The 26,287-nt window shown below is 41.4% G+C and overlaps 1 protein-coding gene across 5 annotated transcripts in view; it reads left to right on the forward strand.

Moving 5' to 3' along the window:
* Window positions 1-26,287, forward strand: part of LOC131029578 (biotin--protein ligase 1, chloroplastic) — a 132,588-nt gene that overhangs the window by 74,630 nt on the left and 31,671 nt on the right. For all 5 annotated transcript variants that reach the window (XM_057960115.2, XM_057960106.2, XM_057960131.2 and 2 more), the window contains 2 exons: window positions 14,991-15,111; window positions 15,431-15,586. In XM_057960115.2, coding sequence (XP_057816098.1) covers window positions 14,991-15,111; window positions 15,431-15,586 — 277 coding nt within the window. The remainder of the gene's footprint in view (window positions 1-14,990; window positions 15,112-15,430; window positions 15,587-26,287) is intronic.

A 26,287-nucleotide genomic window follows, 5' to 3' on the forward strand; every position in this document is an offset into this window, starting at 1 on the left:
ATTCTACCGCAGATTTAGGCATCTATCCTACACAACCGGATGCGGATTACAAGACGAGATGAAGGACACAAAACAGGTTAGTTAAAAGGGATACGTTAGTGCATAAGGAACAATGGAAAACCAAAATTTGAAGAAAGCACGATACTTCAGTAAAAGAGCCTGATTAATTTGGACATGAAATATCATTAAGCTGTTCGATTAAAAAATTTACTACTCGGCTACGGTTCAAGGACTTAGGTGTTTAATGATCGCTAAATTTGCACTTAGTCTTTAAGTTCAGTTTTTCGAAAATGAATGAGGTTCAAAATTCCCTAAGTCTGAAATTTGCATTCCTAGTTAACTTTTGGATAGACTCTGATATTGCTGCTTTACTTGATGCCTTTCAAATGGGAAAAGATGCGGTCTACGGGATTTAATCATTTAATCAATTTTGCATGAACACATCTAACCAATCTTGCATATATTTCAAATGATTCCAAGGGAGACAAAGGGAGCTTACCTGGCAAATATGGTGTCAACGCTTATGACAACATCATCCTTCAGACTGATTATGGGCACACTCAAAAAAGATGCGAGACACCCTGCACAGAACTCAGCAGGGCGAATGCTAAAAACCAAAAAGAGGGGGACCCTGTCGTCGACAGGGAGCGTGTGCAATGCATAACAAACAACAATCTTTCTTCTTCTTTCAAGAAAGACAATATCCTTTTCTCTTCACAGAAAAGTGATAGCAATTTGATATAAAACAACAGTAACAACTTTCGAGATGAAATTAGAGAAAGGAAATGAAGTTTCCTGAAAGCTCAAAGACTTCCGTCACTTCCTTCGGGGTGGGACAGCAATATCAAGCTCAAAGACTTGATTATATGAAGTCCTATCTACCCTTTTCTATACTAATGCTATCAAGAACAAATTATAACAGCTCAAAGACTGCAATATCTTATTCTTTTTTACATAAAACAATGGGAAGTAGTATAAGCTCAAAGGCTCACAGCTATTTCTCACAAAATCTGCTCCTAAATTCTCTTAAGAACAAGTGAAAGCACAAAGACTTACAGCTTCTCTCAACAGAATATTTATTTTAATCTATATTAACGTCAAATACTTGCAGCACAAAGACTGCAAATCAAATGCGATTAAGCTCTTTAAGGAAAACTTGCAAGAAAGACAATATAGAACACAAACTCAAGTATGTAGCACAAAAACTCAAAGCTTGAGTAATTTCCTTCTATTCCTTTCAATTCTTGAATTTACACATGAAAGCTCAAAGACTTCTTTGTTGTAAATTTGGCAGAGTTTTTGCTTGCTTTCCAAAAGATAAAAATTACAATAGACCCCTCAAGTATTTATAGAAGAGGAGCTTTGAGAAAAAAGGTGGGAGGATCTTAACTAACTTGAGAGATTCTCTCAACCACCAAGACTTATTCAATAACTAACTAAGACTTATTTCAACTACAGTCCTAATTGAACACAACTTGTAGTTGCTTTACATGTAATTACAAAAGTGCAAGTAATGAGTTAACTTGCATTTTACAAAAAGACTTTTACATGTAACTTGTCAAAAGAAAAACTACAACTAAAAAATACAAATGTGAAAAAATACAACTAAGTGTTGAAAAACACTTAAGTTGTAGCATGTGAAGACACGAATCCTTCAAACGTTTGGATGATCATTTGTAGTTCATCAGGATCCGGTTCATGGGTATTCTTGGCAACAACCATGGTCTTCACAATGGTATCATGACATCGGAGGAGTGCAGAGCTGTTTTTCTCCAGGATGGACTGGATTTCATGCAAAAAGACTTGGTGTTTCATCAACATTTGAATTGAAGCGACCGAGAATTGTTCGCTCCTCCATTCATTATGAATCCTTATCTGTAAATTAGCAAGAACTTCTTTTAGAATCAGCTCTCCATTCTGACTTAATATGTTGCAAGAGGCCTTTTCACAATGATAGATAATATCTCGGAAAACTTCACCCCGTAATCTCATTGTATCACCAATCTCCTCAATGAGGGATTTAAGAACAAGGGCCTTATTTTCCAGAAGCTCTTCAAATTCCAAGTACATGACCCTAGAAGAGATGATGGCATGCTCCTATAGAACACTCAACTGTTGTTGGACCATGGTACGCCAGATTGTCAAACTATCTTCAACACTTTCCAGATTCTTTTTGAAAGTATCGGAAGTCTGATCCAGTTTCTCTTCAATGATTTCTAACTTAGACATCATCTGAAAAATGTCTTTCATCACTTTTGCACATAGATCATGAAGTTGACCAACCCAGGAATCCAATGCTTGTACCTTCTGAGCAGCCCTTTCCACTCCACGAATTGATTCTTGGGAACTGGAAGAACCTATGGAGTTACTCCCTTCACCAGCAGGTTTTGTGATTTTATGAACAACTGCCATAAGTTGTCGGTTTTCCTCCTCTAGCTTGTTTTTCTTTGCTAGAAGTTCATCACACCGTTGTACCAATGAAGCTACAGAAAACTGAGCATCATGTTTAATCACCTCATGAGTTTGCTTACCCAATTCTATCCGTGTAACTTTGTAATCAGCAGCTGACATTTCTTCAAGTGGCTTATCTGCAATGGGTTCAACAATTTCAGCTACCTTCATCTTGTTGCTGTCAACAGTTACTTTGGAGATAGTCTTGGTCTTTTTAGAAACCTTGGATCTAGACTGTTTTAGTTGCTGATAATCAAAGGCATTAGGTGGGATTTCTTGCTTCTTCCTTTTTGGAGTAAAAGAACTAAGCCATGGAGGTAAAGCCATCAACTCTCCTTCAGTAGCAGCTGTAGGCAAAGGAGGAGCAGTTTCTGTTTGAATAACCATGGTCATCCCGGGAGGAATATTTGTTTGGATGGTGGAGTAAAAGAACTAAGCCATGGAGGTAAAGCCATCAACTCTCCTTCAGTAGTAGCTGTAGGCAAAGGAGGAGCAATTTCTGTTTGAATAGCCATGGTCATCCCGAGAGGAATATTTGTTTGGATGGCGACCGCGGGTTCCTCAGTAACCAATGGGCATGAAGATTGCCTCATGAATTCTTCAAAACCAGAAGTGGAGGTATCAATTTCTGACAGCTGGATACAAGGAGGAGTATCTTCAGGAACTTCCAGCACACTCTCTTGTTGATGATTAGGAGGTGGCTTGTATGCCGAAATAGGAATGGCATTCTGAGGAGATTCATCCACAAGCAAGTCAGGAGGTGAAAGGGGCGTCTCAATGGAAACTGGGGGAATAATCTCATGAGACGAGTCTGATGCTAGAGACTTGGGAGCATCATCAGATTGCTGCACTTCTTCTGGATTGTCCAGATCGATCACCTGAACATGAAACCGTGACTTTTCCTTCCCACGAACTGTCGTCTCCTTAGGAGGAAGCACTACTGCTCGGCTAACTCGGAACTTGATCCTTGTGTCCGAAGATGATGCGCCTTCCATGTTGTCAACCTGAATCTCAGACTTACGTCCAATAGGCCTCGTAGAATCATCTTCTTTTCCAATCTTGATTTTTATGAGTCTAACAACATTACTTTTCAGCCAAGCGTTGGTGTTAGCCAAGATAGGTTGAAATCTCTCAAGAATGGATATGCACTCCTTGTGTGACCATTGGATTAAAGGAAGTGGAGCTTCCTCAACCCTTCGTGAAATATATTCAGGATCAAGTATGTGCCCATCGTCAATCATCACTTGTAGAATATCCACCAAGTTCAAATCAACAACTTGCTCAATAGTGAGCCTGCAGTAATCCATCTTCAGAACCTCGACCTCTGTACGGAGATCTACCCAGATATCCTCAATGCGATGCATGTGCACAAAGGATTTTTTGATCTTCTCCTTCATACCCTGGTAATCAAAATCAGCTCTGGGCTTAAACCTTTTGAGCTTAATTTCCTGCATTTCAGTCTCCATGGCCTTGGCTTCAACGGATGTGACAAGAGAATACCGGCCAATTTTTAATGGGTTTGTCGTAGAGATCCCCATTCCAACCTTGTGTCTGGCAGACTGATGAGTGTGGACAGCCATGATTTGTCTTCCCAACTCCATATGAATGATCTTATCAGTTGGGTATCTAGGAAGCATGTATGGCTGCCCACTATAGCATACGATTCTCATATAGGTGAAGGTCGGGAACTGTAGAAACAAGCATCCATACTCACTCACCCTTTCCCATGCCTCATCTGATACCCTTTTGTTCTTTAGAGTTCTGTCAAATTGACACATGAAGTAACCGAAGAATGCATCTTGGACTCTTCTGAAATGCAATCTGCTGGGTCTCAAAGGTAACTGATCATAATATTCCCATACCGGTATAAGCGAGTGATCACCCTTGGTAGAAAGACTTGGAAAATGTCTAAGCGATGCTGCCAAGTACACCAAATATGAGTTCATGTAGAAAGTCATGGTGGAAGAGACTGCTGAAAGTTGTTCACACAAGGCATCGTTGATGACTTCTCCCCATGATATATGATGGGACTGCCTTATGAACATGATGAACTGGTACATCCAGGGCTCAAAAACATTAGAAAGTTCAAGGCCCATTATCCTGCTGAGGAGGGTAACGATGTCTCCTATTTCCCATTTGAAGTCACAGCGGTACAACTTAGCCCACATTGAGAAGGCGGCTCGTGGCTCATGGATCCATTTGTTGATATGTCGTTTACAGTCTTTTTCCCTTTTTACATAATACTCAGCTGCACTCTCTTTGGAGATTTCCATGTAAACAGGTGCGGGAGATATTCTGAAGACTTTCTCAATTGTGTCTACATCAAGGCGGATTATTGCTTCGCCATCATCATTTTTAATGATTCTTGTCTCCTTGTCAAAGTGATGGGCGCAAGCGAGAACAAATTCAGGTTCTAGGGCAGTGTTGTGACGTTTTCACACATCGCCCCATTGCAAATGGGGACCCATGTTTTTTGCTTTTTAGGGTTTTTTTTTTTTGGTCTTTTAGGGTTTTGTAAGCTAGCCTTTGCATTTTGAGTGTCGCCCAGGGGATCACATGGATAAGCAAGTCCGGCTTGAGTGATGTCTTGATTCTGAAATTTGGCTAAGTCTGTCCTGATCCTGAAAATTTGGCTAAGTCTGGAATGTCCTGATCCTGAAATTTGACTAAGTCTGGAAACTGAAAAACCTCAAAAAACTAGATTTTGCAATATAACTCCTGGAGGTCCGAAACCACTCTCAAACATCCTGAAAGTATATATGGAATATAACTTAAAGTATAAATGTTATATTCCATTAAAATTCTCCTGATAGAGAGTTCGAAAAGTCAAATTTCGCTCCTCTCCTTCACTGAGGATCCAGAGCGAATTTCCCTCCTGTCCCTCTCCAAGGGTCCAAGGCGAATCGCTCATGTCCCTCACCAAGGGTCCAGAGCGAAAAAGCTTAGTGGAGTCATTCCTGACCTTGTTTGGACAAATTGAGACATCAAAGGCATGATGGAGGACAAAATGAACGTGATAGAGCATCCAGACTTGATTAAGGACGATGAAATGATGAAGTTTTTGCCTAGAAGGTCAAATTCGCTCCTGTCCCTCACTGAAGGACCAAAGCGATTTTCTTTATACGCACAATTTTAGACCTTTTTTTGGACATTAACTTTTATTCATAGTATGAAGCAGGATGATATCTTCCCTAGCAAAGACATTTCATGGTGAAAAGTGAAGCATTTGGGCCCGGAGGACAAAAATCGCTCCTGTCCATCACTGAAGGACCGGAGCTTGAAATCCAAAATTGCCTTGTCCTTGAAAGATTTGAACGATTTCGCGAATTGAGAAGATCAAAGGAGATGCATTTTATCAGTTGAATATAACTTGAAAGCGCAATCATGAGGAAAATTGACCCTAGAAGCAAAATCGCTCCTGTCCCTCTGCCAGGGACCAGGGCGAATTTAAGTGATAGCTCTCGTCCCTCTCCCAGGGACCAGAGCGAAATTCCTCATGAGGCATGTTTTGGGCAAAAAGCAAGCAAGTTTTGAGTTTGAAGCAAGAAAGGAGGATGAAATGAACCCGTTGAAGACAAATTGAAGATTACAAGATATCAATAGGAGACTCAAATTGGCCTAGGCGCTCCTGTCCCTCAGTCAGGGACCAGAGCGATTTTTGCCTTAGGTCAATTTCTCGCCAAGTTTGAACGAACTCCCGGCCAAGGATGAATGAAAGGGGACACAACGAGTCTATTGAAGATAATTTTTGAAGTTAGCAAAGTGTGATGGAGCCTACAAGTCCAAATTCGCTCCTGTCCCTCAGTAAGGGACCAGGGCGATATTCATTTTATTAGCCAGTTCATTCAAAAATCATGCCAAGTCAAGGACGTACAAGGTTGCACAAGGTCGAAGATATCATTTGGAAGGCAACGAACAAGAAGCAAAGGTTGAAAGATAGCAAATGTTGGCTAGAGCATAAAATTCGCTCCTGTCCCTCACCAAGGGACCAGGGCGAAAACCATTTAAACATCGAATATGCCTTGTTAACGACAAGTAGAATATGCATGAAGCGAAGGGATAACGTCATTGCTTGCCATATAATGAAGATTGGTGATTGAAGAAGCAAGATCAAGGAGAAAACACCAAGATCGCTCCCGTCCCTCACCAAGGGACCAGGGCGATATCAACCTCAGGAGGCACTCATCCACAAAATCAAATCAATCAAGCTCGAGGTTCTTAGCGAAAATGCCAGTTTCAACGTAAAGATGGAGATTTTGAACGTCAAAGGCGAAAATCAAAGGCTAAAATGGAAGTTCGCTCCTGTCCCTCAGTCAGGGACCAGGGCGATAATGGTTTGTATCTTTCCACCATCTCCAAGTTTTGGCGTTAAAACTTTTTTTTGAATTTTATTAAATGCTAGAAAAATCGATAAATTGGAATATTCAATTGATAGCATTTAAAATTTAACGCACGAGCATTTAATTGATTAATTTTGCCTATTTAAAAAAAAACGAATTAATTAAAAACGATGGCATTTAATTAATTAATTATTATTTTAAATGAAAACTTGGAGCGCTTGGATTTACTTGTTTTATTCTTACAAAGTCGGCCTTTGGTTTTATTTTAAAATTGCTTTTAATTACCTTATTTTGCAAAAGTCGGCCTAAGGTAATGCATGGGGTAAGCGCCTATAAAGGGAAGGTGATAATTTCATTTTCAAATCATCATTTCACCTTCATTCATATGCGATTTGGAGAAGACAAAGGGAGGTGCGATTTGTATTTACAAGGAGTGAATTTCATAAAGGAGAAGTGCGAATTTAGCAAAGGGAGTGCGAACTTGAAGTTAAAGTGGGGCGAACTTGCCAAAGACTACATTGAAGACCCCCCCCCAAAGGTGGCGAATTACTAAAGAGGATCGCTCGTTTGAAGGAGATCACGTTGAAAGTTTCAAACATTAATTTTTGCCTAGGCGATTTTCTTCATTTTGCATTTTTTGAGTTAGCTCTCAAGTAAGGTATGGCAAGATCCCTTGTTTTAATTTTGAATTTTGATCGTCATAGCCTTAAAGTTTGAATTTTGAAATTTTGAATTGTGATAGCTCAATCGTTTTTTAGGAAATGATAACTCAAGGACTTATCATGAAGTTTCCTAAATTTAATCTCTAATCTAGTTATTCATTGCAAAATCATGTTACTAATTTTGAAATGTTGTGTAGGCATCAAATGGAGATCCCGGAGTTGGAAAATCAAGCCAGATCAAGGACGATCAAGCAAGGACAAGGACGACCTTCTTCGATCCAGCCTAGCATCGACAAGGACGGCCTTCTTTGGACTAACTTCATCAAGGGCGACTTCCCCAATCCAGCGTTCCAAGGCGAGGTACATCATCATCCTGCAAATCAAGGACACAAGAAGTCAAAGCAAAGGGTTCGTTGAAGAAGCAGATAGTTCCAGAAGAATTAATTAAAGCTAGCTTCTCAACAACATCAAGTTGAATATCTACCAAGTTCCAAGTGTCAAATGAGGTGGCATCCTAGTCATCGCTCATCCAGTCAGTGTAGTCCACCTCAGCATGTCCAGATTCAATGTACCTAACTCATAGAAGGTGGCACAAACTCCGATGTACCTACCCCAGCTATCCATTGGTGGAATTTTCTAGAGAGGACATGTGTCCAAGCAATACAATTTTATCATTGGTCAAGCATTAAATGTTATGTAATGGTTGTAACAAACCCTAATTAGGGTTTTCATTGTTGAATCTTGGCCATTGATCTCGAATTGATCTAAGCCATCGAATTGTATTGAGGGCACTATATTAGCCCTGGCATTTCATTTGTAAAGGCTATTAGAGAGAGTTAGAGTTAGTTAGTGAATAGAGAGTAGTTAGAAGGTGATTAGAATAGCAATTAGAGTAGAGTAGAGAGAGAAGGCAAAGATTGTTGCCAAGAGGTTGTTGTAAAAGACTTGTAACTTCATTGAAGAAATGGTGAAATTTATGGGTCGATTCGACAATTTGCATGGTCTTTATACTTCTCATATTTGATTTCATGTTATTAGATGAGTGGAAGAAATGTGCTTGATTGATGGTGAAATTCGTATATCCATACTACTAGCAGTTTGTTGATTGCAGACTTGCCTTGCGTAGTCAACTGGAATCATTCAGCTTAAGCTTAACTTCAATTGTCGCTTCTTCATCGATATGCATCAACCTGATAGTGTCTATGCCTGCAGTGATGATTTGAACATCATAAAGCTTTCCTTCGAAGATCGCACTAGCCTTGTGGAGATGGTCCTGCGATGTCAAAACAAGACCTAGTTAGAGTTTCATCAAAGATCAATCATTGCTCCTACATTCTTAGTGTTAGGATTAGATCCTTTCCTTGCCCTCGTCTTTTTTCCTTTTTTTTCAAATCTAAGCTAGTGAAAATCCTGTGTTCTAGCAATATTCAAAGCAGATCAGAAGTTCAATTATCAAATGTAAGTCCCCTTGCGATTCCAGCAAATCACATCATACCACTGGAGCTTATCCACACGTAGAGACCCTACTAAAAAGAACATTGGAGTCATCCTAACTGATCCTTCTTGCGATATCTTCAGCAGTTAGCGACTTTATTCAAGAGAGGATAAGATGCCTTTGGGTATTTTATTCTGTGTATGATTGTGTACAAAATACACGTCAACAGGCAGCCACTGGGAAAGAAGATGCACGATGGATATAGCTGTCCAACAACCGCTGCATATTGCTATCTTGTGGATCCTCAACCCTCTTGACAAATTCTGACATGTCCACATGCCCTATCTCTATATCTTTGATACGATCCAAAGGAGAGGAAACTTGGGAAGGCGCAACTTCGTTTTGGTACATGTCATATTTATACTTCATCTTTTTTGGAATTGGTGATGACGGCAAATCTGACATTGATGGACAACCTGGAATACTGTGATGAAGACTTAAAAGCGTTAAGGCAACATCATATTCAACTGCAAATAACATTTTTCCTTCTTCAAATGGGAAAAACTTCGACTCTTGAACTTCACGACTTTGTGAGAGAAAGAGGGGAAATAAATGGAAATGGGAGAATCTTGACTTTGACCAATTTCGGATCTTGGGGAAATTTTTGCAAGTATACAAGTTGGAAAAGGCATACATGCAATCAGATTTTTAAAACCTGAATGCAAGTACACTTGTAAATTTGCAAATGGAGAAATGGATGGAAAATGAGAATTAAACTTGCGGAAAATGACGAAAATGGAAAGTACGGATATGGGTGACATGAATGGATAAAAATGGGAAAATCTGGGAATGTCATTTTCATGAAAATGGGAAGAACTTTTCAACATGTAATCCGGTTCTTAAAACCCGATTTTGAAAGAAGGGTATTTCACATCTTTTCAACTTGGAATTTTAACCAAAAATGGTTAAATTCTTTAACCGTAAGGGAAGAACAAAGATTTCCAGCCAACTTGTAATCGGGATTTAAAATCCCAAATACAAGTAAAGAGGGAAAATGGGGAAGATCAATGCAATTCAAAAATTGCATATCAAGGGGGAAAATCTCTCACAAAAACCGATTTTTGGGGCAAGAACAAGATAATTACAAATTTACAACTAGAAAGGAAACTAAGAAAACAAAGAAAATAAGAAAATGAAACAAGAAAAGAAAAGAAAAGAAATCATACCTTGCTTTAATCTAAAATGCTTCTTCAAAAAGATGCAACAATCTTGGAATGAAGAAGACAATCCATTAAATAGAGACAATCCACAATGCCAAACCCTAGCCACGTTTTATAAAACGCTATTTGCATAAAAACGTGGTGTCAAATGCAAGGGAAATGGCGTGGAAAGTGGCAAAAAATCTTTCTAACCTCAATGCCTTAGCATACCAAGCCAAAACGATTTAGGAGATTGCTGATTCGTGGCATCCTTGAAGGAGAAAAACGTGTTTGCTGATATAAACCAAGAAACCAGCAATCTTAACCTCCAAATAGCGTGAAAGATGTCTACAAATGCATGAAAATAGGAAGGAATCCTAAACGCCTTCTACCTCCAAAAATTTCTCCACAAAAACTTGCTTAAAATCCTCAAAAAACGTTTTTCCTTGTTGGTCGGGTTTTTTGAAAAGAATAACAAGTTCGAATTAGTATGAATTGGAGAAAATCGGGTTTTTGGGATGCAATAACAAGTTTAAAATTGCACTTTTTCATCAATATGGCAAAAATCGGGTTTTTAAAATGCAATTACATGTTTAAAATCCTCAAAAATGCACTTTATGGAGAAAATTGGGTTTTTTGGACCAAATAGCAAGTTTTAAATGTCACTTTTCTCATTCCTAGGCAAAATCGGGTTTTGGAGAGAGATGTGCAAGTTTAAAATTACTTGTAAAGGGAAAATAAAATCCCTACAACAAGTTATAATTCACTTGCACACATGTAATAGGGGTTTAAAATCCCCATTACAAGCAAAAACCATTAAAGTTGGGGTTTTAGAAAAGAATTACAAGTTTACTTGTAACTTAACCAAAAAATCCCTATTTTAATTGAAAAAGCCAAAAAGCATCAAGGGGGAAATAAAAAGCAAATTACAAGTTTTTATTTTTCAATAAAGTGCACTTGTAATTAGCCAAAAATTTCCCTACAAAGACCAAAACAATGGAAATCATTAAAACTTGCAGTTCAAGGAAAATTTTCCACTTGTAGTCAGGGAGAAAAAACCCGAAATTGAAGGAAAGACATAGAAAATGAATCTAGAATGTGACGAAATTCGAAACGTAGTTCGAGGATGGATTGAGGATTAAGCTAGTCCAAAGATTAGTCGAATTTTTGCCTCGAGATGCGTGCCATAGAGTAAATTTTTTAATTTTTTCACAAAATTTTTATGTAATGGTCCTTCATTTTTGAAAACAAAAATGAGGACAACATAAAGAACAGTATCACAGGATGCCAATGGCTTGAATATGCAAAGTTGTTATATGAGTGTGACCAAGATAAACAAGAACCCCCGGTAATCAATGTCAATTTTGAACTTTTTAGCACTGAAGATATCAAACAGGGCATAAGAAGGCTTGCAGGAGGAAAGGCACAGGACATAGATGGGCTACAAGCGGAATACCTAAAGTGGGGCATTGAAGCCCTTGCACCTCATATCAAACACATCTTCAACAATGTAACTCAAGAGGGTTTCCCAGACAATTGGACAACCAGCATTGTGATCCCTCTTCACAAAAGCTGTGATCGAAACAATCTATCAAATTACCGCACTATTATGATCAACCCACTTCGTGGGAAGTTGTTTGGTAGCGTGATTAGCAGCTGGGCAAAAATTAGAGGGAAAAGAGCCAAGGGTCAGGCGGGTTTTAGATCAAAACACTCTACTATAGACCATGGTGTTACACTTCGGTTTTTGGTTGAAATTTTTTGGAATACTCAAGGGGGCAAGGCTTTTTGCTTCTTTGTAGACTTTAGAAAAGCCTTTGATATAGTTCCATGAGATAAACTATGGCATAGAATGGAGGAATTGGGAGTTCCAATTGGGTTTAGGGCTGCTGTCCATAGGCTTTATGAGCAGGTCAAGGCTAAAATCAGAATCTCAAAGGGAATGTCAGAGTGTTTTGGCAGTGATATTGGTGTCAAACAAGGTTGCCCTCTTTCTCCAACACTGTTTGGGTTATATATTGATAAGCTGGAAGAGTGGCTAAACAAGAATAGCAACGAAGGAGTCCAGTTGGTTAATTATGTAATAAAGCTACTTCTATATGCGGATGATCTCATCTTCATAGCTAAATCTGCAAAGGGTTTGAGAGAACACTTGAAGACGCTTGAGGTCTTTTGCCAGGAAGTCGGGATGCAAGTGAATATTAGCAAGACCAAAGTTATGATCTTCTCTTTGAGAAGAAATAAAAAGATACAAGACGATTTTCTTTTTGAAGGCAGCCCGCTGGAAGTAGTGAACGAGTACAAATATCTTGGACTCGATTTTCACAGCAAGCTTAATTGGGAAACTTGTAGAGCAATAAGAATTCAAGGTGGATGGAAGGCATTGTACGCGCAACAAAATAGATGTAGAAATGCTGAACTTTGGGATTGGAAAAGCAAGAGAATACTTTTTGGTTTGCTGGTCACTCCAGTGATTCTATACGGATGTGAAATTTGGGGCAGCAGTATGTCAGATCAGAAATGGAGACAATTGGAAAGAATCCAAAAACAACTAATCATAAGTACTTTCAAAATTAAAACTGCTGTCCCATATGAGATTCTTTTAGCTGAAACCGTTACCTATTCCCCGGAAGCTTTAGCGATGGTTCGTTTAGTAAACTATCTAAAGAAGATTCAAAATATGGAAAATCATCATTGGCCTAAGCTGATTAATGGGGAAAGGCTAGATAGAAGGAAGAACACATGGATGAGACAAAATGACAATTGGATGAGCAAATGGGGCATTAGTATACAAGAATGTCCAAACACCAATGAAGAAAAAAAAAAAATTTGTGAAGGAAAAGTTCAGGAGCAGTTTATGGACAAAGCAAGTTGGGCGTAAAAAAGCCTATTATATCATAGAATTCAACCCCACAGGAGATCATGAAGAAAAAGTCTACATAGGAGCAAATATTAAATGGAAAGCAAAAATGCTAATGGCTCAATTAAGAACCAACTCTCATCACTTGAGGTGTGAAGCAAGTAGATGGATGATGCCTAAAGAAGAGTGAGAAAAGAGGATATGCTTATTTTGCAACATAGGAGCAGTAGAAACGGAGCGACATTTTGTTATGGAATGCTCGGCTTATAGTGACATCTGGGTCATTTATGAAGATATTTTGAAAATAGACAATTTAAACACTTTGTTTGAAGAGACAAAACTCGAAAAAACAGCGACTCTGTTGATAAAAATTCACTGCAGAAGAGCAGTTCTTGAAAAGAGGTTACAAGCAGATTAGGATTGTGGTGCCCTGACTTTGTGGGGGTGTGTGCTGTCCGTGGGTCCCACAGGCTGCTTTGGCCTCGTGGACGTTATGAAAATCCTTCATTTTCATTTTCATTTTCAATCATGAATTTTTTTTGTTTTGTTTCTCCTTGCTGAACTTCATCCATATTTTATTGTCGCTGAACAGAAACACAAACTCAAACCTTGTGACATAGTTATTAACCATGGGGATTGCCATGAGGATTAGGGTTTGATTCATATGGAACAGCAGCTCTAACCACTGCATACTCAGCATTATCCCTCTCAGTAGTCTTGTTACCAACTGGGATAGTATCTGCTTATGAAACATTTTTCGTACCACTAACATCATTATTCATGCTTTCTCCTTCTGTGGATGTATTCATTCTATTTTTAAGATTAGGACAGTGCATTCTCACATGACCATCCTTTTTGCAGAAAAAAGTAGATTATGCAGTGCAAACACAATTTTATCCAGAAATTCCTTTGCTAGGTCTAAAGTTTAATACTCTTGCATTCATATGAGGAAATGAAGACTTAGTATTCTCGATTTTTATGAAATCCCACAAGGGTTAAAGCAATTGAAGCAGAAGAAACCACGCATGAGGGGGTAAACCACAATTTTCTATCCATATAGGGGAAAAATAAAAAATGATATCATCCGGCTGAACCACAGTTTTCCATGGCAAAGCCCTAAATACATATTTAGTTTTACCAATAATTCAAACATTTTAAGCAACCACTCTCTATTGCATCCTATTACTCATACAGCAATAAATATTAAACTAGGTGTTACACCTATGAGTTTGTATGTAAGGATCATTAATTCAGGGTGTTGAATAGCACAACACAAATTCAAACTCTTATATAGATATTTCAGTCTCTTTTTATGACCGTTTATTCTTCTTTTACCATGACACACTTCTTCCATCATTTCTTGTTATAACAACAAATTTGTTCTTCATAAGTGGCTTTCACAAGTCACAGTTGCTCTATAACATATAGCTCAAGTCAAAATAACTTTATAACAATATGAATTAATTAGTTCTATATATCATGGAGTCACTATTGGACATGGAAGATTTTTCATCAGTGCATCATTAAAAGTGAGCAAATTCTTCAGAAGATTCGTATAGAGAAACATGTCTACTTCAAGATTACATAATTATTAAAGCACAGGATACTTGCATTTCTAGATCTAGCATATCTGCCTGGAAACTTATTGCAGGTTATATCTATGTGAAGTCTCTGTTGTGCAGTGGCATTTGTTCTGTACTATGGTAGTTTGATTAGAATCTAGGTACTACAAATTTTGGCATTTACTGCATCGATGCCATTGTTAAAGGGTTTCCTATTAAAAAGGTCCAGGCCCAAAATATTGGTTGTTTGAAAAATTCTGTAAATATTGTATTGAACACATCTATGTTTCTTTGTTGCTAATAAATTGTGTATTTTGTAGATTTATGACAAGGACATGAACTGAATTAATTAAAGAAGCAATTTTATTACTGGTTTAATTCTTGTTAGTATATTCTTGATCAAAATGATGTCTTAGTAGTTATGAAGATGTCCATTTGTTTTAGGAATTCAAGTAACAGGCTAGTACAATTAATTATGCAGTGTGCACCGATTCCCAATGTGAGGATCAAATGGCCCAATGATATTTATGCGAATGGCTTAAAAGTTGGAGGCGTCCTTTGCACTTCTACCTACAGTTCCAAAAAATTCAGTGTCACAATTGGTTAGTAGTTTTAATTCATCGTTTGTGATATACCCAAAATTAAATAAATGTCTTTATTCCTTTCAAAATTGTAAATTATGCTTTTAAAACTTTCTTCATTAAATACATAATACCTGTGGTTTTGAGTATATGCTTAGTGAAGTGCTTCTTGCATAGATTTTGGACTGTTTCTCCCCATTCATTATATCCTACAACATTATTCTCAATCTTTAGTATTGCTTGACTTTATGCTTTGAAATTTTAAACTTGAGGTTGTAATTATGATGTTTCAAAAGTTTTAAGAAGGTTTAACGCTACTGTAATGACTGTAATGATGCAGGCATTGGATTGAATCTAGATAATGAGAAACCTACAACATGTTTGAATGCATTACTACAAGATCTAACAAGTTATTCACATTTGATAAGGAGGGAAGAGCTTCTAGCAGCTTTTTTTGGAAGATTTGAGGTTCTTTTAGATATTTTCCTCAGACAAGGTACATAGAAACCTCATCATAGTTCTTGATAGTATCATCACATGTTTAGCTCAAATTTTGTTGCTCTATTTTCTTTCTGAGCATCTTGGTTTCAATATTTTTAATTTTCTTGTCTAGTTTTTCCAAAAAACTTGTTTCATTGAGGGTGTATTTTCTTACCATGTTTAATTCACATTGTGGCATCTAAAATATCGTAAAGATACACTATGACACATGTATCAATGAAAGGTCTCAATACATCAGTCATGGGTTTTATAAATGTAGTTGGTGTGTTACATAAATCAAATGGAAGTACCAACCTTCTCCTTTCTTTGATCCACTATCAGTGCTTTGCCAATCACATGCCTTGAATAGGTCAGTGATTGTTTTGCAAACTTACATTTCTTCATTTTGCACAACAGTTGTTTTTTGTTCTCATACTTGCAAGACATATTTCGAATGAATTACATGTTCCTTCAATGTGGCATCTAAAATATCATAAATATACACTATGACAGATGTGTCTATGGAAGATCTCAATACATCATTCATTAGTCCCATAAATATGGCTAGTGTGTTACATAAACCAAATGGAAGTACCAACCCACTCAAAACTTTGTTTTGTCCTGAAAGCTTCCATATATACTCTTTCATACGAACTTGATGGTACTTGGATTCAAGATACAACTTTGTGAAGAATTTTATCTGTTAAAGCTGGTCCAACGAGTTAAAGCTGGTCCAATGAGTTATATATCTCCATGGGAGCGGATAACTATTTTTGATGCTGATCTTATTCAAGGCTCTATAATCTATTCATATCCTTAAAGAACTTCCCTTCTTCTGTACCATGACAATGGCTGATTTACATGGTGATGTACTTGGGTGTATGACCATTTGCTCTAACCATAGCAGCAAAAATCGTTTGGGGAAAAAATTGGCAAACCAAAAGTATAATTTTTTTTTGAAAAAATTAGGAAAAAATTGGCAAAAAATCAGAGTTTAAAAAAACAAAACATAAAAAATTGTAAAAAAAGGTACAAAAAGTACTTTTTAAAAATAAATTTAAGATCATTTCCATTGCAAACACAAGTCAATTCAATGTGAGGTAAATAATATGACTCTAAGCAATCAGAAATTTCATAATCAAGCAATCATTGGTACAAATACATTTGTTTATATTGAAAACATTAAACAAAAAGATTGTCAACTGTTTCGGCTGCCATTTTGAACATCAATTTTTCTATATACAATTTTGCAAATGGCATCATTTGGGCAGATATATGATGTAATATTCTGTCACTACTTAGCCAATCATCACCATTTAAACCACTGATTTTGTTTGCCTCATGCAAACCAACTGATATTATACCCCTTAATTTGTTTACATTCTCAGTTTGCCCTTAGTTTGAGGATACCCTATAGAACTCATGGTAAGAGAGATTGTTTTCAAAATTGTTTATAAAGAGAGAATCGGAATCATTAATTATCAGTTTGGGAAAACTCTGTTGCCTATAGTTGTACTTGCTCTTTTCTTTGTTTTGACATGGGTATTTAAAAGATTAATAATATGATTCATATTATAAAGTTTATATTAAGTATTTAGTTATATTTGTATTATATTTTTTTTTTGAATCAAAGGGATAAAAATTTATTCAACCAAATTAAAAAAGCAATACAAATAAGGGGTTAGAGCCCAAACACCCCCATGGTTGTTAGAAAATTGTCCAATATCTTCCACCAATACAAAGAAATAGAGCCAACAAGAATGCAAACAAACAACCATTACCCATGCATATCTTCCCTAGTTAACTCTTCTAACTTTTGGGAGCACTCTGGAGAAAGTTGCTCTCGGTCCCAAATATGCCAATTAGCTAAATGTTCAGAAGCCCATTTAGCCAAACAATCAGTCACACCATTCCATTCCCTTGGGATGTGGACAAAAGAAATGCCTAAGAGCCTACTCAACCTATGAATCTGATAGGCCACCAAAGCCAATTGCCAATTAACACCTTCAAAATTTGGCTTGTTGAACAAATTAACCAAGATTTGAGAGTTTGATTCATAGATGACCTTCCATCATCCAAGAGAACATCTCCATTCCATAGCAACAAGGAGACCGAGGGCCTCCTTGAGATCATTGGTTTGCTCACCCTTGTAGATGGAAAAGAAGAAAATCATAGCACCAAAATTGTCTCTTGCAATTCCACCAACTCCAACATGGCAAGGATTCCCTCTAGAAGACCCATTAGTACTAATTTTGAACAAACCTTTAGGAGGTGGGGTCCACCTACTAGCTCTTTGGGTTTTCTTTATGAGATTTCCCCTTCTTCTAAGAGAATATGTTCCCAATCTACTCCCGTAAAGGTCTAAACCCTTCATCATCTTAGCCTCTCCAGGTTCTAAGGGGATATACACCTCACACCTAGCCAAAACAATTTATTGAATCATACCATAAATCCTTTGCCAAAGTTGTTGAGTTCCCAAATTCCTTCCTTGAAAGATTCTACGGTTTCTTTCAAGCCAAATTTGCAAAATGATGCAAGAGGGTCTAAAAAACCAAGCCACTTGAAGAAAGAAAGCTTTAGCTGGAGGTCTCCCTGTTATCGGGAAAAAGTGTATAGTTAATAATGTTAATTATCAATAGTTAGTTAGCCGACGGGTAGGTAGTTGGAGTCGCGACGGTTGGGTCGCACCCCTTCGGCAGTCATATATTGTACCACCTTCGGGTGTTGAGACATGTAATGTTAGCCGTGTCAGATGTAATGTATTGTTAACGACGGATATAATATGAACATCCTTTGACATTAATGGAAAGCTTATGCTGGTACTTCTTTTATATTTGCATTGTACATTGCTGTTCAGTTTCTGTATTCTTCCTGTTTACCCAGTGAGGTAAACATTTGGCGCCGTTGCCGACACGAACTCAGGAACGGAAGACACGGATGGCGCACAGACACAATGGGCCTACCCGTTGGTGAGGTGAATCCCGAGGTCGACGATGCCCAAACAGAACTCTATATAGGAGAAGACACTGCGACGAGAGAATTTTCGATTCTACTCCAAGTAGCCATTCAGACCCACGTGCGACGAGAGGCGGCGGAGGCAGGAGTCCCACCAAGTGCCGTGTGGACAGCGTTGGAAGGGAGTCCGGAGGTAAATCGGTTGATGAACCATCTCCCTCGACTGCTAGCACAAGCATCGTTGGCACAACAAGCTCGCCTGGAGGAGATTGCCCGGGAGGAGCGACGCCAAGAAATTTTGCAACAGTACGAGGAACGGGAAGCAGAACGAGATGGCGCCAGGCGCATTTGAACCGTGAGCCATACGGGATGGAATAAAGAACACTTATTGTAATAATTATGTCATATTGTTGGCATAAACTTGTCTACCACATTATGAATGAATAAAAGTGTTCTACTTTTTATGTCATTAAAGCGGTCTGGGAATTAATGCCCAATACACTGAATAAAGACAAAAATAAGCAACAATATATAGATGAACGTGCAGTAGCCCAACGTGCCTTGATCCTTGAACAGCAAGCGGAAAGGCGACAGAGGTATAAGCGAAGAGAGGAGGAACGCTCCGAAGGGGACGGTGAGGCCAGAGGCCACCCACGGAGTCGGGAGGAGTTACTTGCGGAAACCCGCCGCAGGATAGAGTGTACCCAAACTCAGTTGAGGGAGTTGAGGGACTTGCCACACACACCAGAGGCTAGCAAAACTCCAAGGAGTGGGGAGGAGGCAGGAGAGGGAGAAGACACCGGGGCTGCCAGGAGTGTCGGAGGGACACCGGGGCACGGCGGTCAAGCACCCCTTATAGGATCTGACCCATCAAGAGTAGGACAACAGCCACCACCAGTAGTAAAAAGGCAAGGTATGGCACAAAAACAAAAACTTCCAAAGTTCCATGGGGATGGGAAAGAAGACCCTGTCCGCCACTGTCGCACGTGTGAAACAATTTGGGGAGCGAATGGTGTTACCGATGAGGACGATTGGGTAACACAGTTTCCCGCAACACTGAGGGGCGTAGCCATCGACTGGTTTTCGGACACGGATAAGGCTAAAATTGGCACATGGGCAGACCTAAAGAAGGAATTTCAAGCAGAGTTTCGTCTCCTAAGAGACGATAATGAGATCGTAGCCGAAATCTACGGCACGAAACAGAGGAAGGACGAGACTGTCCGAACCTACAGCCGGCGGCTCAAAGAACTGCTAGGAAAGATGGAGAACCAGCCGGCAGACGGATTGAAAAAACGGTGGTTCGTGGAAGGCCTAAAGAAATCCCTTAGACGAAAAATGAAGATAGTACCCCCTTCTTCATATTCGGACGCCTATAACAGGGCAATGGATTTAGAAAGTGAACAGAAGACGTCCAAGAAGAAGAAAAATAAATCCTCGACGGACGATGATTCCTCTTCGGACAAAAGTGATAGTAGTGATGACGACTCTAATCGGAAGGTACGGGCTCTCCAAAAAGATATGGAGCGAATGATGAGAGAGATAAAGGCAACAAAAGGAAGCGCAAGCAAGGGCGACGAAGGGGAGTTATGGTGCACGGACTGCCGTACCGACGGACACACCAAGGGGTCTTGTCCGAAAAAAGCATTTTGTGATATTTGTCAGATTGCCGGACACCTTACCAAGGAGTGTCCGTACAATATGAGGACTCGTAGCCAACAGGTTCTCTTTGCAGAATCATCTGCGTCAGCTGGCACGTCCCAGCCTGCGAGCAACAACGCTTCGTCTGGCGGCTACCGAAACAACAGGCGAGGAAGAGGCAATAATAACAATACGAATAATAGAAGCCGAATCCAATACGACGCTAAAGGGCGGCCGATGATACAATGCCGAGCTTGCAATCACTGGGGGCATTTCGCTAGAGACTGTACGGTGGAGGAAGCACCACAAAAACTTTGCAAGTGGTGCGGTCCCGGGGACCATGATGATGGCAATTGTCCCAAATCTGGCGTGAACCTATTGAATGTAGAAACGGAGGATGCACTCGCCATAACAAGGTCCAAGACGAAAGCAGCCACTTATCCAGACCCCCGTACGGAAAAACAAAAGGCATTGGAGGCACGAGCGGAATTGGAGAGGGAGATGTGGAGGAGCAAGGGTGCACAAAAGCTGGCGGGTACTTCTCGCTCTGAAGGAGAAACAAACATTATAAACCAACTGTTACAGGTCGAGATACCTGTCAAAATGAAGGACCTCCTGGAAAGTATGCCGCACTTGCGAGCGACGTTGTTGCAATCCGCAATAGTAACCCCAGTGGGCCAACCAATACATGGCAAGGACAACCTTGGCGAGACAGCAGCAGACCCATTAACCCTGACAATCAACAATGGTAGACACCCAGCAGTGGTGGAAATGGGTATATTGGGCACCATCCTGACCGACACAATTGTCGACGGCGGGTCGGGAGTAAATGTCTTGCCAGAGGAAACATGGAAAAAATTGGGTAAACCTACTCTCTGGCCGTCCACCTTTACTTTATTGGGAGCAGACCAACACGGCATCAAGCCGCTGGGCACACTCATGGCGCAACAGGTGACGATCGGAACACAGCCATTCATCCTGAATTTTGTGGTCATCCCATTGAAGAAGAAGGGGTACGACGCCATCCTCGGCAGAGGCTGGTTGGTGGCGGCCAAAGCAAATCACAATTGGAAGAAAAACACCTTGTCCATGGAAAAGGCTGGCCGAAGGTATACCATTGACCTCAAAACTCAACAGGTCAGTGAAGAGTTGGCGTCGGAGTCAGAGTCCGATAGAGACGATACCGACGAAGGGAAGGAGGGCAGGGAACCAAATGATGAAGGCATCTTAGGAATTCAAGCCTGTTCTGAGGATGAGACGGATTCTTTGAGAGGGCTCTTCCATTGGCAAATGGAAGACTATGAATTATTGTATGGGTGCAATATGTTGGGGATCGAAGGACCTGACATGAACGAGTTTCCGCCAGAGTACGGACAATACAAGGAAGGGGATGTCCCTGTGGATGACGCACCAGCGCACAAGTTTGACAAAAGTAAGCCCATAAGGTATGAAGAATCCGCACTTCAAGTTACAAACCTTGGAGAACCTTCAGAACAGAAAAATATTCTAGTCGGTGACGACTGGAATCCCGTCTTAAAGACGGCGGCGTTCAAAATTTTTACAGAATACAAAGACGTGTTCGCTTGGACATATAAGGACCTCAAGGGGGTACCACAAGAACTCTGTGTACATCGGATCCCTTTGGTTCCCGGAGCCGTGCCCGTACGGAAGAGGCCATACAGAATGAACAAAAATTATGCGGCCAGGGTAAATAATGAAATTGACCGCATGCTGGAAGCAGGGATTATCTTCAAGGTCCAGACGAGTGAATGGGTATCACCCATTGTGATATCTTTGAAAAAGGAGGCCGATCAGATAAGAATCTGTGTAGACTTCAGGTGTTTGAATGCTGTCACAATTAAAGATCCATTTCCCATACCATTCACAGACACCATCCTCGAGGAAGTCGCGGGTCACGAAATTTATTCATTTATGGATGGATTCTCCGGATATAATCAAATTTCCATTGCAGAGGAGGACAAATTGAAGACCACCTTTATCGTAGAAGATGGCGTCTATGCATACAACCGGATGCCATTCGGGTTGTGCAACGCGCCAGCTACCTTTCAACGGATAATCCTCCATATCTTCGATAAAATGTCCGTGGGAAACTTCAAAGCATTCTTGGATGATTGGTCCATTTACAGCACGGAGGAGGCACATCTGGCCGCACTTGGCGAATGCATGGAGAGATGTCGACGAGCCCGCCTCGCCCTAAATCCCAAGAAATGCAGATTCATGGTGCCTCAGGGCAAGTTACTAGGGCACATCGTCTGCAAGGCTGGACTGAAGACGGACCCTGACAAAATACGAGTCATTGTGGAGATGGAGGCGCCCGACGATGTCACCGGCGTCAAGTCATTTCTTGGACACATCGGGTATTATAGGCGATTTATTAAGAACTTTGCCCAAGTATCATACCCACTTGATAAGCTGACACGAAGGGGGGAGCCGTACATCTGGGGGACGGCCCAAGAAGAGGCTTTTCAAGAATTAAAATCACGATTGGTGGGTGCGCCAATCTTGACATACCCAGATTGGGACAAAGAGTTCCATGTACATGTCGACGCATCCAACTTCGCCATAGGGGCCACCCTAGCACAGGTCGGCAGCCACGGGCTGGACCACCCAGTATATTTTGCAAGTCGACTCTTGTCAAACGCGGAGAGGAACTACAGCACGACGGAGAGAGAAGCCCTCGGCATGGTATACTCCGTCCAAAAATTCAGACATTATTTACTGGCGACACCATTCACATTTTATGTGGATCACCAGGCGTTGATGTATTTGGTGAACAAGCCAATCATCCAGGGGCGGATTAGTCGATGGCTGTTGCTGTTACAAGAATTTACGTTCAACATCATTGTCAGACCTGGCAGGAGCCACGTCATAGCCGACCAGCTATCACGGATCAAGTCGGGAGAGCCGGCCGAAGGCATTAGCGAGGATTTTCCGGACACCCATCTTTTCCGCATTGCCATCCTTCCTCATTGGTACACCAGTGTGGGTGAATATCTGTCAACATCAAAATTTCCGAAGGAAATGCCACCAGGTGAAAGACGGAAACTTGTATTAAGAAGCCGAACATTCCAACTTTTAAATGGTCTTCTCTACAAAATGGGACCTGATCAGATCCTACGACGATGTGTCTTGGAAGAGGAAATCCCAGGAGTATTGAGAGAAGCCCATGAAGGGGCTGCTGGAGGGCACATGGGACCGGATACGACAGCAAGGAAGGTCCTACTCGCTGGCTTGTGGTGGCCGACACTGCATAATGACGCCAGAGAATGGGTGACAAGTTGTGATACATGTCAGCGTGCTGGGCGACCATTAAAAAGAGATTTTATGCCACTTAACCCGGCGCATGCTCAAGAATTGTTCGAAAGATGGGGGTTAGACTTCGTTGGTCCATTAAAACCGAGTCGCGCCCGACGATGTAGATACATTGTCGTGGCGACAGAATATTTGACCAAATGGGTCGAAGCCAGGGCGTTGGCAGACAACTCCGCCGTCAGCACGGCGAAATTCATTTATGAACAGATTATCACCCGGTACGGAATACCGATTCAACTGACAAGTGATAGAGGAGGGCACTTTGTAAATCATATTGTTCGACTACTGACAACCGAATTCAAAATTTTTCATTCTCTATCGAGTCCGTACTATCCCAGGGCAAACGGTCAGGCCGAGGCAACCAACAAAATCATCGTGTCGGTAATTTATAAGTCTTGTGGGGTGGAAAAGGAAGACTGGGAAGAGCGTCTGCCTTCGGTACTTTGGGCGTACCGCACAACTTACAAAGTAACCACCGGGCAGACACCTTTCCAATTGATGTATGGCCAGGAGGCTGTGGTACCGATCGAATTCATGGTGCCAAGTCTCAGAATCGCCATTGACAACAAACTGGGTGACATGGAAAGCCTTCGAGAGAGACTATACGCCTTAAATAAGTTGGATGAAAGACGGACGATGGCACAGTGGGTGACAGACGTGGCCCAACAACGCAGGAAATACTGGCATGACCAACACATTCGGCGGGCGAGGTTCACGCCGGGCCAATTAGTCCTAAAGTATAACGGAAGGAACGAGATTAAGCCCGGCAAGTTCAAAGTCAAGTGGCTAGGCCCTTACAGGATCCAAGAGGTCGCCGCCAACGGATCCGTCAAACTCTCGACCCTCGACGGACAGGTAATCCCAGAGGGCGTCAATGGGTCGAAACTGAAAGTGTATCACCAGAGGGTGGAAGCGCACAGGAGCAGCCCGACAGCAGGCGCACAGTCGCAGTCAGCCAATAAATGAAAATAAAAGAAAGGGAAAAAAAAAAATAATTAGAAAATTCAAAAAAAAAAATTGAAAAAATATATAAAGGAAAAAATTGAAAAACATTGGAAAAAAAAAAAAAAAAAAAAAATTGAAAAAAAAAAGAAGTTAGAAAAAGGGAGAAAAAGACCACCGCACGGTGGCCACGTAGTGGCACCACCGTGCGGTGGCCATGTGGTGGGACCACCCACGGTGGACACCACCGTGCGGTGGCACCACCGTAGGTGGACACCACCGTGCGGTGGCACCACCGTAGGTGGACACCACCGTGCGGTGGAAGCCACCGTGCGGTGGCACCACCGTAGGTGAAAGCCACCGTGCGGGGCACCACCGACGGTGGGACCACCGTAGGTGGAAGCCACCGTGCGGTGGCACCACCGACGGTGGGACCACCGTAGGTGGAAGCCACCGTGCGGTGGCACCACCGACGGTGGACACCACCGTAGGTGGAAGCCACCGTGCGGTGGTAGTCGGAGGGTTATAAAGCCGCACAAAGCGCAAACGATGGGAACACCGCACAAAGCGCAAAGGAGGTAAAACGGAGAACACCGCACAGCGAAGCACGCGAAGCAACAGACAAAGGCACCGCACGCAGCCACCGAGGGTGAGGACAAACGCCGCACAACCACCACGCCTACCGAACGAAGGGAAAAGCAACAGCGCCGCACAGCCATGCCTTCACCGCACAGCCGCGCCTTCACCGCACAGCCACGCCTACCGAAGGGAGATAAAAACGTCGAAGGGAAATAAAACGGAGCAAGACAAGCTACCGTGCGGTAAAGGAAGAAGTTTGGGCGGAGGTAGCTACCGTGCGGTAGAAGGAAGAAGGGGGATTCGGTCGGGAAAAAAAAAAACAAAACGCACCGCACAGTCTTCGCTCTTCGGTGCCGGAGGCAGTTAGCCGTTTTTTTTTACTCCAGATAAAATCAAGAATCAGTTAGAGGAAGCTAATGGAGTCCGCGGGAAAAAGAAACTGGAAAAAACAATTGCAGGATAGCAGCCATAGGAAGCCAGATGCACGTATTCTCCCTTCAGGTGTTCGAATAGCAGGTGGCACAATGGAAGCCAGGCAGAAGAAAAAGACACCACAGCAGTCCACCGCACGAGGGAAGAACACCTCCACTTCACAGAATATCACTTTTGAGGGATTGAATGGGGTGGAATGTCGGAAATGGTGGCAAGAGACGCCGGATGATAATTTGGTGAAAACAAGTCTTCGCCGAGCAGGGGTAGAATGGGCTATACGGATGCCTGTGTTCGCCATTCGCGAGTACGAGGGAGCATTGCGGTATATGGTTGATACCTTTGATAGCCGCTCACGGACGAGCACATTTGAGTATTTGGGGAAGGATATCACCATATCCTTCAAACCTGCAGATTTCACCAGAGTATTTGGCATCCCAGGCACACATGGCAAAAAAGTGGACTTGAAGCCGAAGAAGATGACACGGGAAGAAAAGGAACATTGGATTAGGCGAGTGTCCCGAGACTTGACCCCCGCAGAGTTGGCAAGCATCGTAGATGCCACGAAGGGTCGTGGGATGCGCAGGTCCTTTGTCGCAGAGGGTCACTGGCGATGCATTATGGACGTCATCAAAAGCAGGTTGACAGGGTCGGGTAGGGCATCAGACATCGCTCTACCACAGATAGTATTGATGAACGGGGTGATGAACAGAGTCGTCTATGATTGGGCTACCTTGTTATCCGAGCGGATGTGCGCCTTCTTGATGATGGAGCAGCGCACCTTTTACATGCCCCACTATGCCATTGGACTGTTCTTGGAGGCTACGCGGGAAGCAGTGCC

Source organism: Cryptomeria japonica, chromosome 10 (genome assembly GCF_030272615.1).
Source record: "Cryptomeria japonica chromosome 10, Sugi_1.0, whole genome shotgun sequence".
Lineage (NCBI taxonomy): Eukaryota > Viridiplantae > Streptophyta > Pinopsida > Cupressales > Cupressaceae > Cryptomeria > Cryptomeria japonica.